Source organism: Lepidochelys kempii, chromosome 2 (assembly GCF_965140265.1).
Source record: "Lepidochelys kempii isolate rLepKem1 chromosome 2, rLepKem1.hap2, whole genome shotgun sequence".
Classification (NCBI taxonomy): domain Eukaryota; kingdom Metazoa; phylum Chordata; order Testudines; family Cheloniidae; genus Lepidochelys; species Lepidochelys kempii.
Genome location: NC_133257.1, coordinates 198,511,486 through 198,535,924, shown reverse-complemented (window position 1 = coordinate 198,535,924; position 24,439 = coordinate 198,511,486). Strand labels below are relative to the sequence as shown.

The 24,439-nt window shown below is 41.1% G+C and overlaps 2 protein-coding genes across 2 annotated transcripts in view; one reads left to right on the top strand and one right to left on the bottom strand.

Moving 5' to 3' along the window:
- LRRC3B (leucine rich repeat containing 3B) overlaps positions 1-24,439 on the top strand; it is a 300,630-nt gene that overhangs the window by 38,212 nt on the left and 237,979 nt on the right. The window lies entirely within an intron of this gene.
- Positions 22,502-24,439, bottom strand: part of LOC140906164 (uncharacterized) — a 114,482-nt gene continuing 112,544 nt past the window's right edge. Inside the window, exon 6 of the mRNA XM_073329664.1 lies at positions 22,502-22,741. Coding sequence (XP_073185765.1) covers positions 22,502-22,741 — 240 coding nt within the window. The remainder of the gene's footprint in view (positions 22,742-24,439) is intronic.

The window sequence follows — 24,439 nt, the reverse complement described above, 5'->3', positions numbered from 1 at the left end:
CTTGTGTCAAAAAGTCAAACTTTTTCTGAGCTCCCTTGTGCAAAGTTGGATCTGGGTCGGGGCAGCGGGAGAAGTCAGAATCTTCATCCCTGCAAGTCTGTTTTAAAAATAAATATTTTGAGGGCAACTGGAAGGTGGTGATTTGTCTTAGAGAAATATGGATTTTTTTTCCAAAACATGTTCTGGAATAAATACCAACAAGTAGCCTTCAGTACATCTCTGCTTCTGGACAGATTTGCAAATAGTCCCATAATACCTTAGGAGTGTCTCTCCTAGGAATTATCTCAGATTTTGTTGGTAGAGTTGTGAATTTTCTAGTCTCTTTCTTTTATTTCACTTTCTTTAGAAAAACCAAGATCAGACTATCACTGTATTTCTTATGTCCATAAGTCCCTTCACCCTGATGCAGAGAGAATTTCATTGCAAACATCTGCTTTATATTTTATCACATTTCACAGTCTTAGATCCCACCAATGCAGATGACATCAGTTGAATTCCTATGTCTCACCTTCTTAACTCATTATACTGCACCTGCAAAACTTTCTAGTGGGGACCACTTAGTGCTCTTGTTCCATTGTACTGCAGTGCGAACAAACAGTGACCCTCTTCGCTCCCCCATTTACAGTATTCTCATCTCATTACCTCACCTCACTAGCAAGTTACGCTGATAATGATGAAACTCTCCCTTGAGCTGGTTTCCCTCGTCCCCCTGCAGTCCGTAGTGGACTGCTGCTATAATTCCTGTTAACGCCCCATTGGCATATATTAGCTGGGGCTAGCAAGAAATAGGCTCGCATGTATTAATGCACCTCTCATCTATACAATCCTGCAACATCTCTCCTCCCTTCAGCATTTCAGATGGGATGTACTCATTTGGCAGGCAGCGTGTGACAATTTCACGACATGTTGATGTTAAGCCAGTCAGTTTGAATCTTCTCTCCTAAAACTATTTACAGTTTTCAAACAGAATGTTTTTCAGTTCTTCATTTCTGCATTCCTAGCTAGGTCCTTTCTGTGAAAAGGGAAAACCATTTAATCTAACACAACACATGGCCAATGTTTCTTACTTAGTAAAGGCTCTTTAAAATGGCTTTAGATGTAACACAGATATCATGGACAGCTGGAAACAGCCTGCTTTAAAAGAAAAAAAAAAGGTAAGGAATGAACAAATTAGAGATTATCGCTGATCCTTTCATGGAAATCAGTGGATAATTTTTAACAGAAATAATTAAAATGAAAAGAGGATCACAAATTTCAGTGAGATACTGACTGGGATCATTTAGAGACTATGACAAGAGTGATATTTTTGCTGAGAGACAGGCTGTAATGAATAGAATGATACTCAATTGCCTCTACTGCCCTTCATAACCTCTCAACATCCCTCCCTCATACACAGTTTAAATTGTCCCACTTAAATTCAAGCACCATAAATTTTAGGCCAATTTTGGCAAAAATAATGTTTCCTGAAATAGCTTCTTGACTGGGACTTGCTGCAGGAAAGGATATAGCTAGAGGGTTTTTTTCTTTTTTTTGCTAGCATTTCCCTGAAAGATGAGATATTGAGTCTTTTGAGGAGCTCTGAATGAGCAAACAAAAGATTAAAAATGAGAAGTAACACGTTTGCTTGCAAAGTAGGTAGCAAAAGATTGCAGATGTTAATAGGCAGTGTTTAAAAACATTGTGACTTTATTACTGCTATTATTATGCATATTTTCCTACCATGACAGTTTTCATTGTTATCTTTCCAGTGCATTCATCTGTGATTTCAAATATCATTAAGATTTTCATGGTAAATTAACTTCCGATTATATTTAGTTTGTTCAAGGCAATAAAGCACAGTAGTCTCATCATACATGATGGCACAGAGCATTCATAGCACACTCCTTGATGGTAATACAATGCAAGTTGCCAAAGACATGTTAGCTATTAGAATTTGTAGAATTCTTTAACTCACTGTAATGAGCAGTAAGAATTACTTTGCTTTCATTTTTAAGGCCCTGATAGAGTAATTGTTGAGAGCTAGTTAGAGATTCCCCCCCCCATAGTCTTCTAAGAGGCTGAGCACGCTGAAGTACCTTTAACGTAAACAACAATTCATTTCTCAACAAAACAGCTTTCCCCATAGGAACAGCAGTAATTCTTTAATGCACAGATGAAAGGGCAGGACACTGCTGACATTTCAGTGTCCTGATCTTTCTTAGAGCATGTTGTTCATCCCAGCACCTCACTGCACTAAATTTAAGAAGCACCTGCCCTTACTGTCTGCATGATATCAGAATGTGGCCTATCCTTAGAACCACCAAGAGAACTAATCACACATTTAAAACTGCTCTGCCTGTACTTGCCCAGGGCCCGAACCTCCACTGTGGAAGTTCTGCTACGCAGTGGATCTGCCACCATTACTTCCTATATTCCACTTGGAAATGGCTATCCATATTGAGGTGGAAACAGCAGATCCACAGAAACAAAAATATTTCACTATGGGATGATATTGAATTAGATGTCGGGGTTCTGATACTTACCCATGTAGGCGGCCTGTGGTTTTGCCAGTATTAGCCCCCAAACAGGCGGTTAGGGCTTGATCCTGCAAGGTGCTTGGTGCCATTTACCTCAGCTGATTTGAATGGGAACAGGATTGGGCTCAGAGTCTATGGGAATTGATGGTGCTGGCTGTGCGCCTTGTGGGATTGTGCTCCCAATGAGATATTGTGACTGGGGACACTCGCCTCTCATGAATGCCTCCTATCGGCTGAGTGTGGTGCTGTAATCTTTTTCTCTCCTCAAGCCCCCTATAGGTTGTCGACCTTGTTAGGTAGGTCTTCAGTGGCTCAGTCCTGAAGCTAAGTCACGTAATCAAAACTGAATGAACCTCTTCCAGGGGTAGCAAAGAGTTCAACAAAACTGTCTGCCCTCACTAGGGTCTTCAGCCCTGTCTCTGTGCCCTTTCAGTCTAGCATCTTTTCTTGGGCTTTTTAAACTAGCCATGTCCCCTTTCCAGGGCTTAGACTACCCCAGCACTGGCTGATGGCGGGGACCCTATACACAGCAGCCACATACTGCTTTCTCCAGTTCACTGCTGCTGTTCCCCAGGCCTTTTCCCACTTAGCCCCTTTCTCTCCACCCTTACCTCAGGACTGAAGTTCCCAGATCCCAGAACAAAAGGGCTGACACCCAGGTGGGGTACTTTAAAGGAGACCACAAAGGGGTCAGAGTGCAGTTACCTTGGGAACTGTGACACACATAAAAACACTTAACTCAAGTAGTGCTTTTAACTTGAGTTGACTTGTGTGTTAGGGCTATAGGCTAAAGTTTGAGTTCCCACAACTCATCAGCTGCTAACACGACTGTTGTGTAGTATGGATACTGGCTACTGCCACTTGAATACCATCAAGCTTCCAATAGCTTCCCACAGTTTTCCCTGTGTGTCCAGAAAGGGAAGACAAGTTCTCCCACAATTCACTGGGGAAAAATCTATAGAGTGACTCAGCTTACTGGCACATTAAGGATGGTAGGATGTGCCCCCACAAGTCTTAGCGCCACACACGAGTGAGTGAAGCATCAGGTTGGACTTGGCAACTTGAATGTTATTTTGCAGTTTGGCCGCTTTCACTTGAGCTAAGCTAACTCGAGAGAAGTAACCTGAGTGTAGATAACCAGAGTTAACTCTGCAGTGAAGACGTACCTTAAATAAACGTGAAATTGGACCTAATTCCTCATTGCCTGGCACTGTGTGGAGACATTTAGGCTGTGTCTTTACTAAGGAAAAAAAGATGTGTTCTTAACTCAAGGTAAAATCCTTGTGAAGACACAGCAGTTGGTAGTTTTCACATACGTTAACTCCACTTGCCAACTCCTATGAAAACCAACTCACTCTCTTGTCTTCACTAGGATTTTACCTTCAGTAACACACCATTTTTGGGGCGGGGGTGTGAAGACAAGGCCTTGCTTCAGTGTGAAGTAGGGAAAATGCTATCTCTGATTTAGTAGCATATAATACCCACTTATGTAAATGACTACAAAAAGTGCAGGACTGCAGAGAATCAGACTCACAGTGTTTTAACTCCTATCTGCTGTCCCACATCAATAACATTCTTAGTAGCTGGGTGATTAAGATGATACATTAGGGACAAATCCCTGTTCCTGAGGTTGTTTGAAGATCGGGTGACACTTAAAACTTATACTAGTATAATTACATTGGTCCTAGGTGTGAAAAAACACACTCCTGATTAACACAATTGTGTCAACATAACTTCCAGTGCAGATGTAACTAAGCTGATGGAAGAGTGCTTCTGTTGGCATAGCTAATGTCAATCCCAGAGGTGGTGTTCCTTCACTGGCAGAAAAACTCCTCTGTTGGGTACGCTGTGTCTACTCTAGGGGACTGTGCTGGCAAAGGCTCTATGGTATAGACATAGTCTGTATCTTCAAATTTATTTCATAAGATTGTACATATCTACTTTAATAAGTCTTTGAAACAGGAATTCTCATGATCATAATTAAAATTCCCATTTTTATATCTTTTTTTAAAAATTTCATCTCATATTGTTCAGGCCTATGTATTTCCAATATTCAGAGCATAATACTATACACCATGTGCATCCTCAAATCCAAGTACAGTAGAAGATTTGCTTAGAAGTAGAGTATATGGGGGATATAAATAAATCAGATTAGACAAGAGCCCTAAATCTGGTCTTCAAAGAAAGTTCAAAAGAAACAAGAGCTATGGGAATAATAGGAATAATTAAACCATTAATGTCACTGAGAAAATGAGCAATCTCCTAGACCGGTACCATAAATTAACCTTCCTAGCCTTCATTGAGCTTTACATTTATAAAGAGAATTGAAATCTCTAACATCATAAACACATCACTGCAGCGAAAGAGTCAATACATCTGTTATATATGCAAATCTACAGTAATGCATCACTAAGACTGCATAGACAGAAGAGAAAGTTGGAAAATACAAAAAGTATAGTTCCCACAGAAGCACTAATCCAGCCACTTTGCAGGTATAGATTGTTTCACAGTTTCTTGTTCTTCTTAACTGAGTGTAATTTCCTTACTGCTAAGTTTTATTTAATGTATTCTAGTATGATATGTTGTATATGGACCCTGGACTTCAGAAAAGCAGACTTTGACTCCCTCAGGGACCTGGTGGGCAGGATCCACTGGGAAAATAGCATGAGGGGGAAAGGAGTCCAGGAGAGCTGGCTGTATTTTAAAGAATCCTTATTGAGGTTGCAGGAACAAACCATTGCGATGTGTTGAAAGAATAGTAAATATGGCAGGCTTAACAGTGAAATCCTTGCTGATCTTAAACACAAAAAAGAAACTTACAAGAAGTGGAAGCTTGGACAAATGACCAGGTATGAGTATAAAAATATTGCTCAGGTATGCAGGAGTGAAATCAGGAAGGCCAAATCACACTTGGAGTTGCAGCTAGCTAGGGATGTTAAGAATAACAAGAAGGGTTTCTACAGGTATGTTAGCAACAAGAAGAAGGTCAGGGAAAGTGTGGGCCCCTTACTGAATGGGGGAAGCAACCTTGTGACAGAGGATGTGGAAAAAGCTAACGTACTCAGTGCTTTTTCTGCCTCTGTCTTCACGAACAAGGTCAGCTCCCAAACTACTGCGCTGGGCAGCACAGTATGGGGAGGATGTGACCAGCCCTCTGTGGAGAAAGAAGTGGTTCGGGACTATTTAGAAAAGTTGGACGAGCACAAGTCCATGGGCCTGGATGCACTGCATCCAAGGGTGCTAAAGGAGTTGGCGGATGTGATTGCAGACCCATTGGCCATTATCTTTGAAAACTCATGGCGATTGGGGGAGGTCCCGGATGACTGGAAAAAGGCTAATGTAGTGTCCATCTTTAAAAAAGGGAAGAAGGAGGATCTGGGGAACTATAGGCCAGTCAGCCTCACCTCAGTCCCTGGAAAAATCATGGAGCAGGTCCTCAAGGAATCAATTTTGAAGCACTTAGAGGAGAGGAAAGTGATCAGGAACAGTCAGCATGGATTCACCAAGGGCAAGTCATGCCTGACTAACCTAATTGCCATCTCTGATGAGATAACTGGTTTGGTGGATGAAGGGAAAGCAGTGGACGTGTTATTCCTTGACTTTAGCAAAGCTTTTGATATGGTCTCCCACAGTATTCCTGCCAGCAAGTTAAAGAAGTATGGGCTGAATGAATGGATTATAAGGTGGATAGAAAGCTGGCTAGATCATTGGGCTCAACGGGTAGTGATCAATGGCTCCATGTGTAGTTGACAGCCGATATCAGGCGGAGTGCCCCAAGGGTCGGTCCTGGGGCCGGCTTTGTTCAATATCTTCATTAATGATCTGGAGGACGATGTGGATTGCACCCTCTGCAAGTTTGCAGATGACACTAAACTGGGAGGAGTGGTAGATATGCTGGAGGGTAGGGATAGGATACAAAGGGACCTAGACAAATTAGAGAATTGGGCCAAAAGAAATCTGATACGGTTCAACAAGGATAAGTGCAGAGTCCTGCACTTAGGACGGAAGAATCCCATGCACTGCTACAGACTAGGGACCGAGTGGCTAGGCAGCAGTTCTGCAGAAAAGGACCTAGAGGTTACAGTGGACAAGAAGCTAGTATGAATCAACAGTGTGCCCTTGTTGCCAAGAAGGCTAACAGCATTTTGGGCTGTATAAGTAGGAGCTTTACCAGCAGATCGAAGGAAGTGATCATTCCCCTCCATTCTGCATTGGTGAGGCCTCATCTGGAGTTCTGTGTCCAGTTTTGGGCCCCACACTACAAGAAGGAAGTGGAAAAATTGGGAAGAGTCAAGCGCAGGGCAACAAAAATGATTAGGGGGCTGGAGCGCATAACTTATGAGGAGAGGCTGAGGGAACTGGGATTATTTAGTCTGCAGAAGAGAAGAGTGAGAGGGGATTTTATAGCTGCTTTCAACTATCTCAAAGAGAATCATAGAATATCAAGGTTGGAAGGGACCTCAGGAGGTCATCTAGTGCAACCCCCTGCTCAAAGCAGGGATGTATCTAGACTGTTCTCAGTAGTAGCAGATGACAGAACAAGGAGTAATGGTCTCAAGTTGCAGTGGGGGAGGTTTAGGTTGTATATGAGGAAAAACGTTTTCACTAGGAGGGTGGTGAAGCACTGGAATGGGTTATCTAGGAAGGTGGTGGAATCTCCTTCCTTAGAAGTTTTTAAGGTCATGCTTGACAAAGCCCTGGCTGGGATGATTTAGTTGGGGATTGGTCCTGCTTTGAGCAGGGGGTTGGACTAGATGACCTCCTGAGGTCCCTTCCAACCCTGATATTCTATGAGTCTGTGCCATAAAATATACCAGCTATGTAAGGTGGGCAGTGTAACAGTCTTGCTCAGATCCTTAACTTTTGCATTTGCAGCCTTTTTTCTCTTAACAAGAGCAACCGCATATTTGCATTAATGTAATTAGAGTATTTTGGTAATTGATAAAGACAGAGAATAAATTTAAACCCAGATTTTCAATATTTGAAAGTCATTTTCATAGATTAAAATTATAGCTAAGACTGTTGGAATTTCTATAAACCTTCATGCTTCCTAGCATAAACCAACCTCTGACTCATGTGACCTGGGAGGAAACATTCCCTGTGGGTAGATTATTCTGTAACTACCTTCTGAAGGATTTCTTGTTCCTCCTTCTGAAGCAGCAGGTTCTGTCTACTGGCAGATGTAGGATATTCGACTAGATGGATTGTTCTCTACTTTTGTGTGGCAATTCCTGTTTCAAGCAGCCATAGAATTTCCAGTGTCCCATAGGAATCGGTGAGCTTTGCTACAGAATTTAGGTTCAGTGTGCTGAAGAACGTCTGGATGGTCTCTCTCACCGCCTCACTCTGTAGCCTCTCCATGTTTTTTTTTTTCTTCCTTTCCTGTCAGCTAGGAGAGGACTGGAAATGGAAATCTCCTTAGCTACTTGTTTTGTGGGTTTTCTCTCACCAATTGTGAATAGTTTCTTACTGTGGTTTATAAAGACTGAATCCCACAAGGCAGTAACACGATGTTTTTCAACAGAGAATGTTTAAACATACCATTTTATGAATACAGGTAAGAGGGTGACAACAGGTGTGCACCAGAGAATAAGCTCAGGAAATGTTTGCCATTTTGACCTTACTGTTGTGTTTGTGGCAGCCACCTCTGGTTTGGAACATTGCAGATACATTTCCTATAACATATAAAATCCGTGAACTCTATGGTCAGTAGAAAAATAAAGAGAATTTTTAAGCCAGCTGCAGAAAGAACATGAGTTCTCAAATAACCTCCCAGGCATTAGCTATTTCCCCCCCGACCCTTCCAATCCATTGGAACTCTCTAATGTTAATGTTTGAGAGAAACAAACTCATTTTTTACGTCAAAGAGAAAGGTGTTTTCTAAATTCTTTAGAATCCCGAGGACACCCCAGTTTTGACCCTCTTTGTTCGCTTCACCCCAAGACCCCATATAATGGTGGTTGCTCTTCAAGCCGAGATGGGCTTCATTGAAGCGGCCTATCAGTACAGCTCCTGAAGAGTCCTAAGGGATTATTCTTTGTCTCCAAGAGGCACCTGAGTGTTCTATTTCCATAGTGATCCCAGCCTCTGTCAGGCAGTGCGAACACAAGACAGACAGACAGATACGCAATATAAGCTCCAGACATTTCCCAAGCACTGTATTTATAAATACTGCTTAATAGCCTGGAGTCTTGACATGCCAGACAGCAAAATAGCTATGTTCAGCTTCCAGACCTTTGAGCAGACAGGAAAATAATTCCTACTCAGTGTCACTGTGGATGACGGAGTATCTATTGCCAAAGACAAAAGCTAAAATGATTTCACATGGCAAATTCATTTTTACTTCACTGAATTCTTATTGCTGTCTTTTGTGGCTGAATAAGCATTGATTGGACTGAAAAAGTCCAATAGAAAAAGTCCAGTAGAAAAGTCCTTCATTTGTTGAGCCTTCTATTATAATTTGCTTTGACTTGAAAATTAAAGTAAATATTAGTAGAGTCAATGGATTCAAACCCATTTAAAGACTACTGGGATCATTCTTGGTAGAAATTACTGCTCTCATAACACAACACAGTTTTTGTCTAAAAAGCCCAGAGAAGTGGGATATCATCACCTTTTTGAAGAAGTGATGATTAGATGTTTTGAATGTTACTTTTAAATGCAAACGTGCTAAATACACACAGTACACAAACTGAACTGTTCAAACATCACCATGATCAGGGCCCCATTTGCCACAGAATCCATCCTTTGCTGCAGAACTGCGCTTCAGAAAAAGTTTCTTGCCTAATGGTTGCAAATAATACCTTATAAAAATGAATTGAGTGTAAACCAATGCTGTGCCATCTATGTGAGTTTACACATGACCATGGTCCCAATCCTGCCAACACTTATACATTGCTTAATTTTAAGCCGGTGAGTATTCCAACTAAAGTCAGTGTCAAAGTTAAACATGTGTTTAAGTGTTTCAAGGATACAGACTAAAACAATAACTCTGAAAAAAGGAGTGAGTGAATGGGTGTACTGAGCCCTGAGGCCCCTAGTTGGAGGCCTCACGGTGCTACCACTCCCAGCCCCAGGAAAGAGCAGTAGAGGTGAATCCTCTAGGCTACCTAGAGACATTAAGGGGAACCAGCCAATCAGAGTCCAGCAGGCTCATATAAATGGCGCTGCAGGACAGAGCAGGTTCAGTTGCTGGCTGGAGCCAGAGAAGCAAGCAAGGTGCTCCTGGGTGGCTGCAGGGACACAAGCAGGACTTCAGTCCTGGGGTAAGGGTGAAGGTGCTGGGGCTGTGGGGAAGTGGCCTAGGGCAGTGGTTCTCAAACTAGGGCCGCCTCAAGCGGCGCAGGCCTAGGGATGTGCTCGCCACCTTTCCTGCAGCCCCCATTGGCCTGGAGCGGCGAACTGCGGCCAGTAGAAGCTGCGATCGGCCGAACCTGTGGACGCTGCAGGTAAACAAACCAGCCTGGCTCGCCAGGGGCTTTCCCTGAACAAGCGGCGGCCCTAGTTTGAGACCCACTGGCCTAGGGGACAGTAGTGGTAGCAACAGAGTAAAAAGGGATGGAGCAGATGGCTGCTATTTTTAGGGTCCCTGGTTTGGGAAGTAATGTGTGCGCCTGACCCCCCCCAGCCACTAGGGAAGTGGCTTAAGTCCAGAGAAGGGAGTTTAACCAAGCTACGAGAAAGGGGGTTTAGAAAAGCCCAGAAGAGGGTCAGTGTTTATGGACCTGTGTTAATCCTGGAAGAGGGTGACTCAGCTGGAGTCTCCAGGGATGAAGTTCTGGGGGTACTGCTCCATACCAAAGCAGGGGCTGAGAGAAACTGCAGTAAGAGACCAACTGAGGGTACTGTGATAAGCCCTGCTGAAATTGTACCCTGGAAGGAGTTTGTTTTGTTTGCATATGGACTGTGTGTGACTTGGCCGGAGGGCTGAGTCACCGAAGATCCATCTGACGAGGGCAGTAGCTGGTGGGAAGCACCGCAAGCAGCACAAAGTGGAAAGAATGCAGGCACACGCATACCCGATGGAGGGTGCTCGTGAGAGATGAGTGGACCCCAACACAGAATGACTTGCCCCAGTCAGCAAAATGGGGTGTTAGCTTTAAAATGTAATTAAATGCCAATACTGTTGGTTATTTCACTACTGATTATTTAAAAACCATGTAATATACTTAATTCTACACATCCAAACTGCCTCCCACACCAGAAGGTGTGAAAAGGTCCAACAATCTCCTACTCAGTTTTCAAAACAGCCGGTTTTCCCCCTGTCAAATTCCATAATACAGTATACGCAAAAAGAAAAGGAAAAGGAGTACTTGTGGCACCTTAGAGACTAACCAATTTACTTGAGCATAAGCTTTCGTGACCTACAGCTCACTTCATTGGATCCGATGAAGTGAGCTGTAGCTCACGAAAGCTTATGCTCAAATAAATTGGTTAGTCTCTAAGGTGCCACAAGTACTCCTTTTCCTTTTCTTTTTGCGAATACAGACTAACACGGCTGTTACTCTGAAACCTGAAATAATACAGTATAAAATTCTGCAGCAAACTATGAACATTAAAAATGTCAGAGCAGTGTAAAATAAATGGAAAATAGTATCAAATAACACAAGGGATACTGTACTGATCATAGTATTCATTTTCATATTTAATTCAGTAAAAAGCTCCTTTTTAAAATGACAGGTTTCAGAGTAGCAGCCATGTTAGTCTGTATCCGTAAAAAGAAAAGGAGTACTTGTGGCACCTTAGAGACTAACAAATTTATTTGAGCATAAGCTTTCGTGGGTGAGCTGTAGCTCACAAAAGCTTATGCTCTAATAAATTTGTTAGTCTCTAAGGTGCCACAAGTACTCCGTTCCTTTTTAAAATGTATCTGATGCTGCCTCAGAATCTCTAGTCTGCTTACCCGGAGTGCTATACACAGAGTATCTAGATCAATCTTGCAACTGAGAACATGGCGCCTTGACTATGCCAAAGTTCATTTTTCTGTGAAGTGGCTTTTGATTTTTCCTGTTGACATTTTTGTAATAATCCTCCAAATGAAACCAAATACTGAGGCATTTGATCCTTTTGTTTTAGCAGGTGTAATTTCAGGACTAAATAGAAACTGCAATGAACACTCTTATCCTAGATCCCTTAAGAGTAAAGGCATGATGGACTGAATCCTGCTATACTCAACTGAGTAGTTCCATTGATTTCAAAGTGATTGGCCTTATGCATTGCCACCTTCAAGCACATATTGGGATGTAAGATGTCACTACTGGAAATTCTGCCATTCGAGAGACAAAAAAGGCAAAGAATATAAATATCTTAAACTTTATTACTTTCCAGTGAGATGGCCTGACTTTCCTTTATGATGAATTTCTTTTTCAGCTTAGTATTTGTTACTAAATTATATCTATAAGGTCAAAATTAGACTCCGAGTAAGTACATGCTACTCTGGTTCAATGGAATTTAAAATTCAGATCTGAATTTTTCCCATTATTTTGGAGGAAGTACAATTCTATTTGTATTATGTACATGTAACCATGTGGCCCAAAGTTCCAAAGGGTAAGGAGCTCTCTGCTCCCATCTGTTGGTAAACGGGGGGAAGAACAGCCACAAAGCTTCTATAGCTGTGTGTAACAGGGTGCTGGCCAGGAGGTCCTGAGCCAGCCCTCTGTTAGCCTACCACCAATTAAGATGCATTAATTGGGGCTGGCTGAGTATGCCACACCTAATTGACAGAAGGGAAGCACCTGTAGGTCTCATTAGCCAGGGGGCTATATAGGGCTGGCAGGCAGGAAGGAAGCGAAAGGGCCGGGCCGGGCCGGATCGGATCCAAGGGCTCTGTGTCCCTGCTTGCTGGAGAAGCTAGCTGTCCCCCAGGGTGCTAGTTTGGAGCAGTCTGTAAATAGAAGGCAGTGGGAGCTGACACTGTAAATAAAGAGCACTGGTGATTGCACCCTCAAGAGGTCTCTGGCTGATCTGTGGGCACAGGGGTCACATAGTGCGAGGACAAGCGAAGGCCTCGTTACACTACATAAACTATTTACCAAGAACTGCAGAAGTGAAGGCACTCTCTATCTATTGGTGATCAGGATCAGTATGGCTTCAGAGAGCTTCGTCTGCTTAATTTTTCTCCCCAGAATTGCTCTAGTGGCACTTTGGGCATCACCATAACTGTACAAAAACTTTCAGAATTGGCTGGGCAGTGGAACTGAAATGAGAGAGAAGAGGATAAGAGCTCCTACTTTATTGGAGACACTCTGCTCAAGTCTCCATTGGGAGGCCTCTTTAATAGGAGAGACTGTAGATAGGGTAGCCCTTTGCTGAAGCCACAGATCACAGCAGTGGAACTGAGTCCACTGTAGTTGGCTTAAGCAATGGAGCCTCAGGACAGCAACAGGTAGCACTTACCAAGTGTGCACAACTCAGGAGCTCTGAAACTGATGCCTGTGACACCAAACCGTGAGTGGGGCTTAGTGGAGGGGGAAGGGACATGGCAGAGGACATTTGCCTATTGGACATTTGCAATGATGGTGAGGAGCCGAGTTAATGGACTACTGCCAAAGTTACCAGGGGGAAGTGTTTTATTTAACATTCATATAGCTACATTGTTGATGTGGTTTTTCATACTGTTCTTTTCCCCTAATAACGTTTTCCTTGTTTCATTTGCAGACTTGGTGCTTGCCAGAGGGGATATAGTATTTATTAAGGGCACTCGGTTGATATTTAGTGATCCCAGAAATTCTGGGTGTGGGCTTGAGTTGGTGGTGTTTCTTAGCTTTAAAATGGACCTCTATGTGAACCCAGCCCTTGTTGCTGCCGACAACACTTAGCCAAAGGGTTACATACACAAAATAAAGGAACTCATATGATTTCACATGATATAAGAATAAGCTTTTAAAGCTGTGTCTGGATGAGTGGTTTGTTTGCTGATTTTATTTTTAATAGTGTCACATCCTGATGTTTAGGCTTTTGTGTATGTGTACCACTGCCCTCAACAGGGTGAAATCAGATCTTTTGGTGACTCTCTCATCCTTAAGTGGATGGTATACAGAGAGGCAGGTGATAAACCAATCCTAATCTTAATTGAGGCTAATAAACATTCCTTTTTAGTGCCAGTGGTAATGGGCTGAATTTTTGGAACAGAAGGTTAAGTTCTGTTCACACTGTATGTGAAATTAAAAACTGGTTCAATGATAAGGGATTTTTTTAAATGAATAGTTGTTCTTCAGTGTGGAAAGAGGTTAATAAGCCAAGGGCTGGCATAAGCACCAGTGATGTTTTATATATTAATGATTTGCAGAAAGCTAATGTGTCAATAACCAGTCCAATTCCAGTAGACAGCCAAACTCATAACCTTAGAAGAATAACCTATTGGTGAAGTTTGTCATCAAACTTATTTCAGGCACTAAAAAGTCTGGGTTGTGAATATTTTTAAGTGGATTTAAGCACATTGGGGAGTAAAATGGCAGATGAGGTTTAGTGTCTATTAAATATAAAATACTGTTATTGCATATTGACAAAAACAGTAAAAACTGTTTATATATATTTGTGTGTTATAACTTGTTGGGTTTCCTGAGGAAAAAGGATTTTTCAATAAGAAGTCTCCTGGTATGTGGCTGAAGGAAATAGGGTACCAGGAGACATTTAAAAAGGAACAAAATAGTTGGTATTAATGAGCAATATCCTACCCATTTTACTATAAACTACTGTCTCCCAAGACCAAGGTATCATTAAGCCAAGTTGGAAATATTTATAAATAGACACCGAACAATGGTTACCAGGAAAAAAATCAACATTTACCAGCAGTTTCAAGATCACATTGTCAGAGTCATGGCAGCTATTACTTATTCTAAGTAGAGGGATATGCTGTGGTATGTAAAACGTATCAAAGTGTAAACACTGCTAAATATTTATTTTTTAATGGTGACCTTTGATTGATTTGTGTTAATAATGGTGTGATGCTGCCCCAAATGAACTCTCATGACATGAGTAAACTCCCTTGCTGAAGGGGAATAACATTAGACATCCTGGCTGAATGTATAGGTAAGGGTGGGATGAGTCTCATCCAGCTGTTAAGCGTGCAGTATGATCTGCTTGAACCTCTTCTGAAGGTAGGAGCATGGAGTAGAGTGGAGAAGACTTCTGAGAGAGATTGGACAGTGCCTTCTCAACACTGGGGGTGAAGGAGAGGAGAAAAGAGAACAGGATGGCCCAGGGTGAGGCAGAGAGAGAGAACTCCAGCAGGGAGGATAGGTTATAGATACAAAAAGTATGAAGCAAAGAACAGAAACTAAACCACTTGCAGTTATTTTCCCAGTTCATTAATTGATCCTTGGATCCCCAGCAATCTCTCCAATACAATAAAGTAATCCTACTTTACCCTCTGTAACTGTGACCAATTCAGGACAATAGTGAACATATGATTATGGCTCTGAGTAGATACCCTTGGCTTATGTGTGGAGTTAAACATTTGTACTTAACCTTTTCTAGTCATGTAGAGCTTCCTAGCACTGCTGTTTGGAAACTGCATTGCTGCTTATCAACAAAAACCTTGTGGGTTTGAGGTTTGTGGAAGCTGGAGGTTATTTGAAGTATCTTTGTCTTAGCCTTTTAACTTAATGATGATGATTTTCGGTAAAACAAAAGCATCCCAAGATATATTCACCACCGGAATGTTGTTATGCAGACACGTTTTCTACAAGGATCATGTATGTTCAAGCACAAGTGGGTCATGGATCTGGCTTGAAGAAAATCTTGCAATTCTGAAAGCTATCCAGAAATGTTTCTGCATATGGGAAGAAGTAAAATAGCTGAAGAAGGATCCATAGACATTTAGAATGGAAACTTTCTGCCTTCCCCAGACATGTGACATAGATTGACTTGTTTGTTGTCAACCTAAGTGTCTATTTCTGTGACTTTAAAAAAAATTCTTGTAGTGTAAAGAATAGTCTGGTACATGCAATGTGGAATGTAAAACTTTTTATATGTTTTGGTCACAGGTCTGCCAACCTGGATAACATCCCTTTTTAACTTCCAGAATATTCTGTTAGTATAATGTGCCCCTTCCACTGTTTCAGAGTGGTTTACGTGAATGAGTCTTAACCATCATGGCCCCATGCTGAATTCTATTCATTGTGTTTGTGACCACATGAAGGCTTGGTGGCACCATGTGCAGCATAACAAATTTTAGGCAAGATAACCACAAGGTAGAGATAAGACTTTGTCCCTCTTACTATTTGAAGAGTTCATTGGAAGCATGCGTCACATGTCTTTTTCTCTGAGAGGACTCACTTTTTATGGTGGATAAAATTACAGTACTAATTAAAAACAATTAGCAGATGAAATATATCCTTCCATTCCATAGGGAAAAAGAGTTATTCTGCAGACTATAAGGATGCACTTGAAATGAAAGAGAATAAAACATTTGGAAGAGATAATGTCAATTATTTTTTTTGGCATCCCCCTCTCCCCCCTTTAAAAGAAAGATAATTATTGTAAGTGAGATAGTTAATGAATTCTTTGCCCTTTAAATTTTAAAGGCAATGGGAACTAGGAGCTGAACTCCATTTATGCCTTTGAAAATGTCCTATAGATAAATATTAAGTTGAGATTAAAGAAGAGACACAGTAGAACATCTAAGATGAGGTAAGTGCTGAACAACATTTTGATTTTAAAGTCTTCCCAGTTTTGTAATACTCAAGCAGACATTTTTCAATGAGATGAGCTCATTATCTCAGGAGCAAAGAGATGCTTTCCATTTGGATTCAAAGTGATTTGCCCTTTGATGATGCAGGCCTCTTCCAAGTAAAATATTACTATTAAGGGGGTGAACTCTGATGTACGATAAGCTCTGTTCAGATAAAAAATTATTGCAATTAATTAAAAGTATTCAAAGGTTGGGAGTAAAATCTATTGGAGTAAAATGTGGATTATTTCTGTGGAAAGGTCTTAGCTTTTACTGTGAAATTGGTATTTTAAGTGCGTATCCAAAAGGCACAAAACGACTATTTAAAATACATAGAGGTTAAAAAAATGTGTTTAGAAAGCTGTATTTTTTTCATTCCGCACTGTAAAGTATCAAGGGCTAATCCAACTCCCATTGAAAGGCTTCCATTGGCTTCAGTGTGAGCTAGTTCAGGCCCCAAGACTATAAAGAAGAAAACCCTGAAATATGCAGTCCAACAGGCCAAGAATTAATTATAGTCTCTCTCAGTGTGATGCAGAGGAAAGTAATTTATATCCTTTTGGCAGTGCATTTAATTTAAATACAGTATGATTTAGTTAAATAAAGCACAACCAGAATAATTTCATTGTTCTAACAAAGGCTATTACTAACCACCTGTGGGAGAAGCTCCTTGGTGTAATCTGATGACTAAATCATACTGGAACCAAGTGTGACAAAATGGGAACTTTCAGTACTATTTTTATGAATGAGATGTGAAGCACTGACTGATTTGGCTAGGGCTTGTGGTCAAAAGTTAAAATGCTCCTGGGGCAAAGCAAGAGACATGAGGTGTTTTGGGTCATGTAACTGTATGGGGTGATATGAATGGATTGTTGGGGACTGGAAACCAGCCCATGTCAGTGGAGGATCCAGAAAGACGGCGGGACCCCAATGGAATTTCAGGTGCCAGGTGTCTAATAAATTGTGACCTTGTTTTTGAAAAGGATGCCTGGTATCACTGCACATACTTACTGAGAGCATTGTGCCCTGAAGGGGTACAGTAAAAGCCTCCCACAAAAGTCTGGCTCAGCAGGATTTGCTGCATCATGGAAGGATACAGGGATCACTGGTGCCATGGAGTCCATGATCCTGCCCCAGTGGAACTGTGTGGACCTTTGAAGTTTGACACATTAAAGGGGTCATTCCCAAGAGACTGGTTACAGGCTGGGGCATAGACCAGACCCTGTTAGTCCATGACACCAAATACCTGAAAAGGCAAGAAAAAGTGGAAATGATCCTAGCATTTGACTAGCAATGACATCATTAGGATTCTGGACGTATTTTGCTATTCTGCCTGTGAAAACCCCAAAATGGACCTAGTTCTCTAGGTAAACCTATTACCTCTAAATATTAGAGGCCTAGATTGTTCCCCTGTATGGAAAAACCCATGTATAGGACAGGAAACTCTAGGATATCCCCTTGTCAGAATTCCCACCAGTGGGTTATGTGGGAAGGGGACGTTGGAAATGGGGTTTGCCATATCCAAATGGGAGTCCCTGTGCCTCAGTGCTTTCTCCTAGTCCCCTGTAGCTCTCCTCAGGCCTGTCAATGTCTCTGGTGGCCCTCTAACCAAGCCCTCACATCACCCCCATATGGTTCACTATCTCTTTATGCACAGGTCCACATCAATGCCAAGAATCCTGTAATTTGAAGTTGGGGAGACAATGCCACAGAAGCAACTGCTCCCTGCCAATACTCATCTACATACTTCCATGACCAGACCAGGAATCTGCCTGTGGGGGGACATAGTGGTGGTTATGTAATTAAAGTAATGAAGTATGTTGTATTAATTTAGGTGCAACAAATGGGCCAAAGATTTTAACATAATCCAGTCACTATCCAGCATTAAACACTATTAAATAAGATTTGGGGTTTGGTATATAGAGATCTCAGCCTTCTTAGTACCATGGGGTACTTACAAATCCTTTTATTAAAATTACAGAAAAGAAGGAAAAACAGTTAAAGTATTTGAAATATAAAGTATTAAGCCAAGCCTTCATTGTAACAACATTTCTTGTTCTCTTTCCCCCCCATCTAGAGAGTTTTAGAAGGAAAACCCCTCTTGTTTGACAGTCTTTTAGATGGTAATAATTCTCCTTTTGGGTAAAAGAGAAGAAGTTAGTTGAGATGCATTGGAGCTGCTGCTGTTGTTGTTAAGGTCTGATCCTGTTTCATCCCAGGCGGTTGGGATTCTGCTGAAACTAATAGGGGTGGTGGTGCCTTCTGGATCCCTCTCTCTGGCCCAATCTGGTTAGGACATCTCTCAGAATCAGGATGACAAAGACCTGAGGTCCCAGGAGATGGTGGGGATGGAAGCCATTATGGTGAAGCTTGCTTCAGTAGCCTCAGTCTGTTCTTTCTCTTTCTATTCTTTCTGTCCCCCCGCCCCCAACTCTTTCTTTCAGGACCCACAAAGGGAACGATGAATGAAATAGCCCACCTCATTATTTTGTACACCAATTAGGCTAATATCCAACACACCAATTTTGGTTCATTGATTTCTGACTTCACATCCTCTTTTAACAACCATAGTTTCAACAGTCCTTGGATTACATCAACATGTTCTTTTTGGTTTAGACTAATTTAGTTTCTCTGTCGGATCTCTTGAGCCTGTTTATAACATTCTTTATTGAAAATAACTTGACCTACTTTCCAGGGTAAATTCCATAGCAGGGAAAAGTTATGGATCAATTGTCACAACAGGTATGCAATGTACAGTATGTTATATCAAGCCTTAGGCGAATCCAAAAAATATCTAACTGGGTTACTAATTTTAAAGGATAAGGCTAAAAATAAATACCTGGTAGGTGATTAAAATCAACTATGTCAAGTCAATAGTTTTACATCGAGTAGTACCTTACTCTGCAAGTAACTCCATTGAAATCAATAGGACTACAGAGATAGTAAGTTGCTACTCAGCATGAGTAGGAGTGTGAGAATCTGGGCTAAAATGTCTAATCTGTGTAAGGACATGTTGGCAAATGTAACAAAGGAAATTACATAAATGAGCATATGTGAGGACAAAAAGGAATTGTTGTAGAGAGAAAAAAGTTTTAATTGTTTTTTCCTTGAACACTCTTCAAAAATTAAAGAAGGTAGAAGAGCCAAAGATGAGAAGTAGTAATTGGTCAATAGAGGGATAGCATTTTAGTGGGATAATTGAGACAAGAAAGGGACAGGATGTCTTCTACAACATAGAAGAGCCAATCCCATTAGGGCAGGATACAAAGAGGGTCATGATGGGGAGGTGAAATAAATGGGGTGAAAAGCTCAAAAAGAAAGGGATAAAGGCTCCTGAAGGGGAAGGTTTATCTCAATACAACCACAATGCAAACTGGTTAAAAGAAGAGCTAGTTTAATTATTCACTGTGAATAATATTTGTTGTGAATTTAGCCCTTTGCTCTGTTCATGAACCAGTCCTGAGTTTTCAAGTATATTTTATTATTCATTAGTCTTTGCCAAAGGGCTTATAAGGAGAAAGAAGTGAAACCATGGGTTGTTTGACAGCTGTTTTTTCTGAGCGTTTGCTGTTGATGCACAAGTGGCCGTCTAAGTAGCAAAGTATTATGTCTCCTGGTGGGGAACTTTTTCGAACAGAAAAAAAACCCTAAAAACTTGACATGAAAATTCTACAAGCAGGTGGGCAATATCAGAATACTCAGGAACAATGAATACTACGTTAGCACAAATTAAAATGAACTGAAATTGTCTTTCCTTGTTGAAAATATAAGTGAGTCACTTTTTGTACTTGGGGGAACTCTAGGTCAGAGTCTGAATGCAGAAAGGCCAGGAGGACAATTACAAATCAGTAGTTACAAATGTTTGTTTATACATTGAAATTGTCTCCACCTTATGGCTGTTCTGTGGTCTAAGTGAAATGCATAGGTGGTTTCATTTCAATTCCTATTGGTAGCTAATTCGTGTCATGTAACAAAACCTAACTTAATTGGCACCCTTGTTGCCACGTAGAGGTGCCAGGAATTGAGTGTGTGGAGACTGAATTACCCCCTTGAGATGGCCCTTCTAGGTAAACCCTCAGCGACGCTAGCCATGCAGTGCAGTGAAACTTGTACTGCTGCTCTGACGCTGTAACTGTTCTGTTGCTAAAGAGAAGATTTCAGTCTCCATGGCTGTTAATCTGGCATCTTTCACAAACACTAAGGCCTAAATTTTCAAAAGCAACTAATGATTTTTGGATGCCTCAAGTTTTGGGGGCTCCACTTCGAGATACCTCAGAATGACCTGTGGGTTTTTTTGGTTTGTTTTTTTTCATCCCAGAAAGTTTTAAGCATCTACATTCTGGAAATCGGTCTTCAGTAACACCAGATCTACAGTTATGGCAGCATTTAGAGTACAGGCGCTACATGTCTAGCTACACCCCACAGGGAAAGACAGGCTGCGTCCACACTTGTCACTGGTGCACATAGTTACATGAGGCAGGGGAAGGCACGCCCAGTGGGAGGCAGCAGGGAAAGGCTCCGGTGGCAGGGAAAAGCTCTGGTCATTCCCCCTGCTGGAGTCTTTCCCTGCTGCCTCCTCCCTGCCAGAGCCTTTCACCACTGCCAAAACCTTTTCCTGCAACTGGGAAAGATTCTGTCAGCAGGACCTTACACTGTGAAAAATAGCCATGTGGATGTGGCAGACACTGCTTGGGCACACAGAGCTGTGTAGGATATATACCATGTGGGTTCAGGTGTGTAGGGCACTCATCTACTCTACTGCCTAAGCTATGTTTCACTGACTACACTGCTATTTATATGCATGCAAGATGGGTGTGCAGTGTCTGTACTCTATACGCTGCTGTAAGTGTAGATGTAGCCAAAGGCACAAAAAATTGAGTCACTGCAAATTACTGAAAAATTTAGGTCTTCGTTCTTTTTATGGGTAGCAGGGATATATTTATAAAAAGGGATTATGTGAAGAGTAATAGAAACCAAAAATGCCAGTTTCCACTCTGTGATATGACCTGCAGTTTCCCCCCACAGAAAGCATAGGTTAAAAAGGGGGTTATATACTAGTACTTTTATAGTTCTGTAAATAAAAATGTCTTTTCAACTTGAAAGTTTGCATACAGGAACAGCTTTAGGCTGCACATCTGTTCAGGTACAGCAATGGCTAGAACTTCGAGGAGCCCAGTTCCACAAATAAGTCAGTTGCTATTATATGTTTTTAACACTTAGATTAGGCTGTTTGATAATCCTATAAAACTAGCACTCTTTTGTCAAGGAATCATCCAGCCACCTGACTCAATAACAATGGAGAAAGGATTTACCTGTGGAGGGTCAGAAATATTACCACTACCATATACATCACTCAGCTTCTGTCCCTAGGCTTCTAACAACTTTTACAGCAGCTGCCAAAGGATTAACACACTTGATGCCGTCATCTTTTAAAAGATAATAAGCATTAGGGTTGTTTCTTTTTAGCATGATTAGGTGTTAAGTAATTTTGATTTGTTTTAAATTTTGTAACTTTCAAAGCACTGATTTAAAAACCAAAACAATGGGTCTTCAAAGTTCCCATTGGCACATTATTTTTAGGATTTCTGTTTTTTCAGGGTTTATTTATTCATGGGGGGGTTAAAGCAATTTTTGAGTTTTATGTGGATGTCCAAAAATTGCGGGGGGGGTTGGGGCTTTCTCTTTTTATATTCTGTAATGAGTAATGTATATATTATACCAGGCCTGCACAACTCGTAAAGCAGCGAGGGCCATATTACTCCAAAGAAAACAGCTGAAGTCGAAACCCCCCCGGCCCTTCCAACCCCTCTCCCCCCCCCGCCGCCTGCCCTGTGGAAACAAACCCTCCTTCCCCAGCGCCACCCCGCCGAAACAGCTGTGGGCTGAAAAGGAAGGTTAGGGGGGGTGATACTTTACTAAGAATTTTTCAATTAAAGCAAGCAATTTTTTTTAATTTTAATTTTTTTTATGAATAGTGGAAAAATGAAAAACACCTGTTCCATTGAAAGAAAACATTTTTCCATTGAAAGAAAACATTTGTACTTTTCATAATTACCTTGCAAATTTAATGAGAGATAGTACATCTCTTTTCGGCAACAAGCTTGTCGTATTCAGGGGTCACATTTGAAGTGGATATTTTCATAATGTCTTCCAAATGGTTGTCAGTCAGAGAAGAATGTTGCTTGTTTTTATTCATGTTCATGATGGAAAATGTTTGTTCACATATGTAAGTGCTTCCAAAAATGCTGAATGTTTTCAGTGCAACTTCGATAAAATTCTTGTATTTTTCATTGCCCAGACTTTTGTAGAAGTCCTACGGGCTGCTTTCTCTGTGCTTATTTCGGTAAACTGTCGAACATTGAAGTTCAATAACCTCCAACTGCAAATCTAGTGGCACTTCCTTTGGATCCACAGAAAAGGGATCTTCAATCAGCTTCAACTGGACGCCGTCTTCTTTAGACAAAGTAAGTCTTCTGTCAAATTCTTCAGTCAAAAGATTAATGTGCTTTGCGTATTTTTCTTCTAACTCGGCATGTTTGTGCTGAGGGATACGCTGTGCATAAGTGGGAAAGTGACACATTTTGCCTTTTGACAACTGACTTCTGAAAAGTTTTAATTTCATTTTGAAAGCTTTCACTGCTGCACACATTTGAAATATAAGTTGATTTTTTCCCCTGAAGTTGAATGTTGGGATCATTCAGGTGTGCTGTATTATCACAAAAGAAAAAGAGATCTTGATTCCAGGACTCATTTTCAAGCTCTGGGAATTTTATTGGCCCATTTTCTAGGAATTGTGCACCCTCCTCTTTCAAAGCAACAAAATACTGGAGCACTCGTCCTTGACTCAACCACCTCACTTCCGTACGGTAGATTAAGTCGCTGCACTCGGCGTATACCCCTTCAAGAAAGGCTCGAAATGTCCTATGTTTTAGTCCTCTAGAACAGATGTAGTTTACAATGGAAACTACCACTGACATTACATGCTCAAATTTTAAGACTTTGCTACACAAAACCTGCTTATATATAATGCAGTGATGGTTGGCTATTTGTCTCCCGATAAATTCTTCAAGAAGAGTAAAAAATGGCCGTGGTGTGTGATGATGATTCTATGCATATGAGTTAATAAGTAAATTTACTGTTTCTTCCATTTTTGTGCATTTTTTATATATACTTCTACTTTCATTGCTGGCTAGAACCAGTATCAAAATACCACAAGAAAAGCTATAATTCCTGACCCACCTGGGACAGGGAAGTGCTTGAAATTGTGTGTGTGTGTGTGGGAGTGTCTCTCTATACTCTGAATAATAGTGAGTCTTTGGTCTTTCTAGGTTTGAACATCATTAATTTGCATTATCCTATTAGAATGCAGTGACACTATGTCATAGTCACTAGGGACTTTTTCTGTTCCTGCTGGCAAAACACCCATTGACTTCAACTGTGAAGGATGGGCCTTTAATTAGGGATTGTTAACAGAGTTTGATTGTAATTAGAGTTGGTTGACAGAGCGGTTTTTTTGACAGAATATGCTGTTTCTGAAAAATAAAAATTTTCCCACAGGAAAATTTTGATTTCCCCTGCCCCTCCCAATTACATTTTGATTTGCCTGATAGGAAAAAAAAATTAATAGTTGATTTGGGGTCATTCCAACACTAAATCAATATATTTTGGTTTGTCAACCCAAATCAAAACAATCATTTCAGGTCAGTTTGACATTAATTTGTGTTTGCCCGAGATTCTGTGTTGCCTCATCAGAGTTGTACTTTAGGTGCTTCGTGCCCCCACTTTCTTTTATAGGATGGTCTCTCCCACTGGACTACATCCCCATGAAGCATGGCAGTCTCCCTTCCACCTTAACCACAGTGGTGCATCCCCAGATTTGTTGGCTGGCCCAGGAACCGAGCCCATAGACTGGAGACATGAGGCACCCAAATTACAACTACCATGTGTCATTCTGGCAGCTCAAGGGGACACAGATTATTGCTGAACCAAGCTAATGTGTTGACATTTCTGAATCAATATTTTTCAGAAGTTTTTTCCATGAAAAAGACATATAATTCAACAATTCTTCCTGATTCGTGATGACAAGAAATTTTCAGCAAGCTCTAATGGCAACAAATCTGACATCTGAGATTTATCATCCGTGTGACAGATCCATGCAGGTGTAGGACCGTGGAAGGCAGATACACTGTAGCAGTATTATTATATCATGACTAAGCAAGACAAAATTCCATCTGTAGACAGGTAACACTAA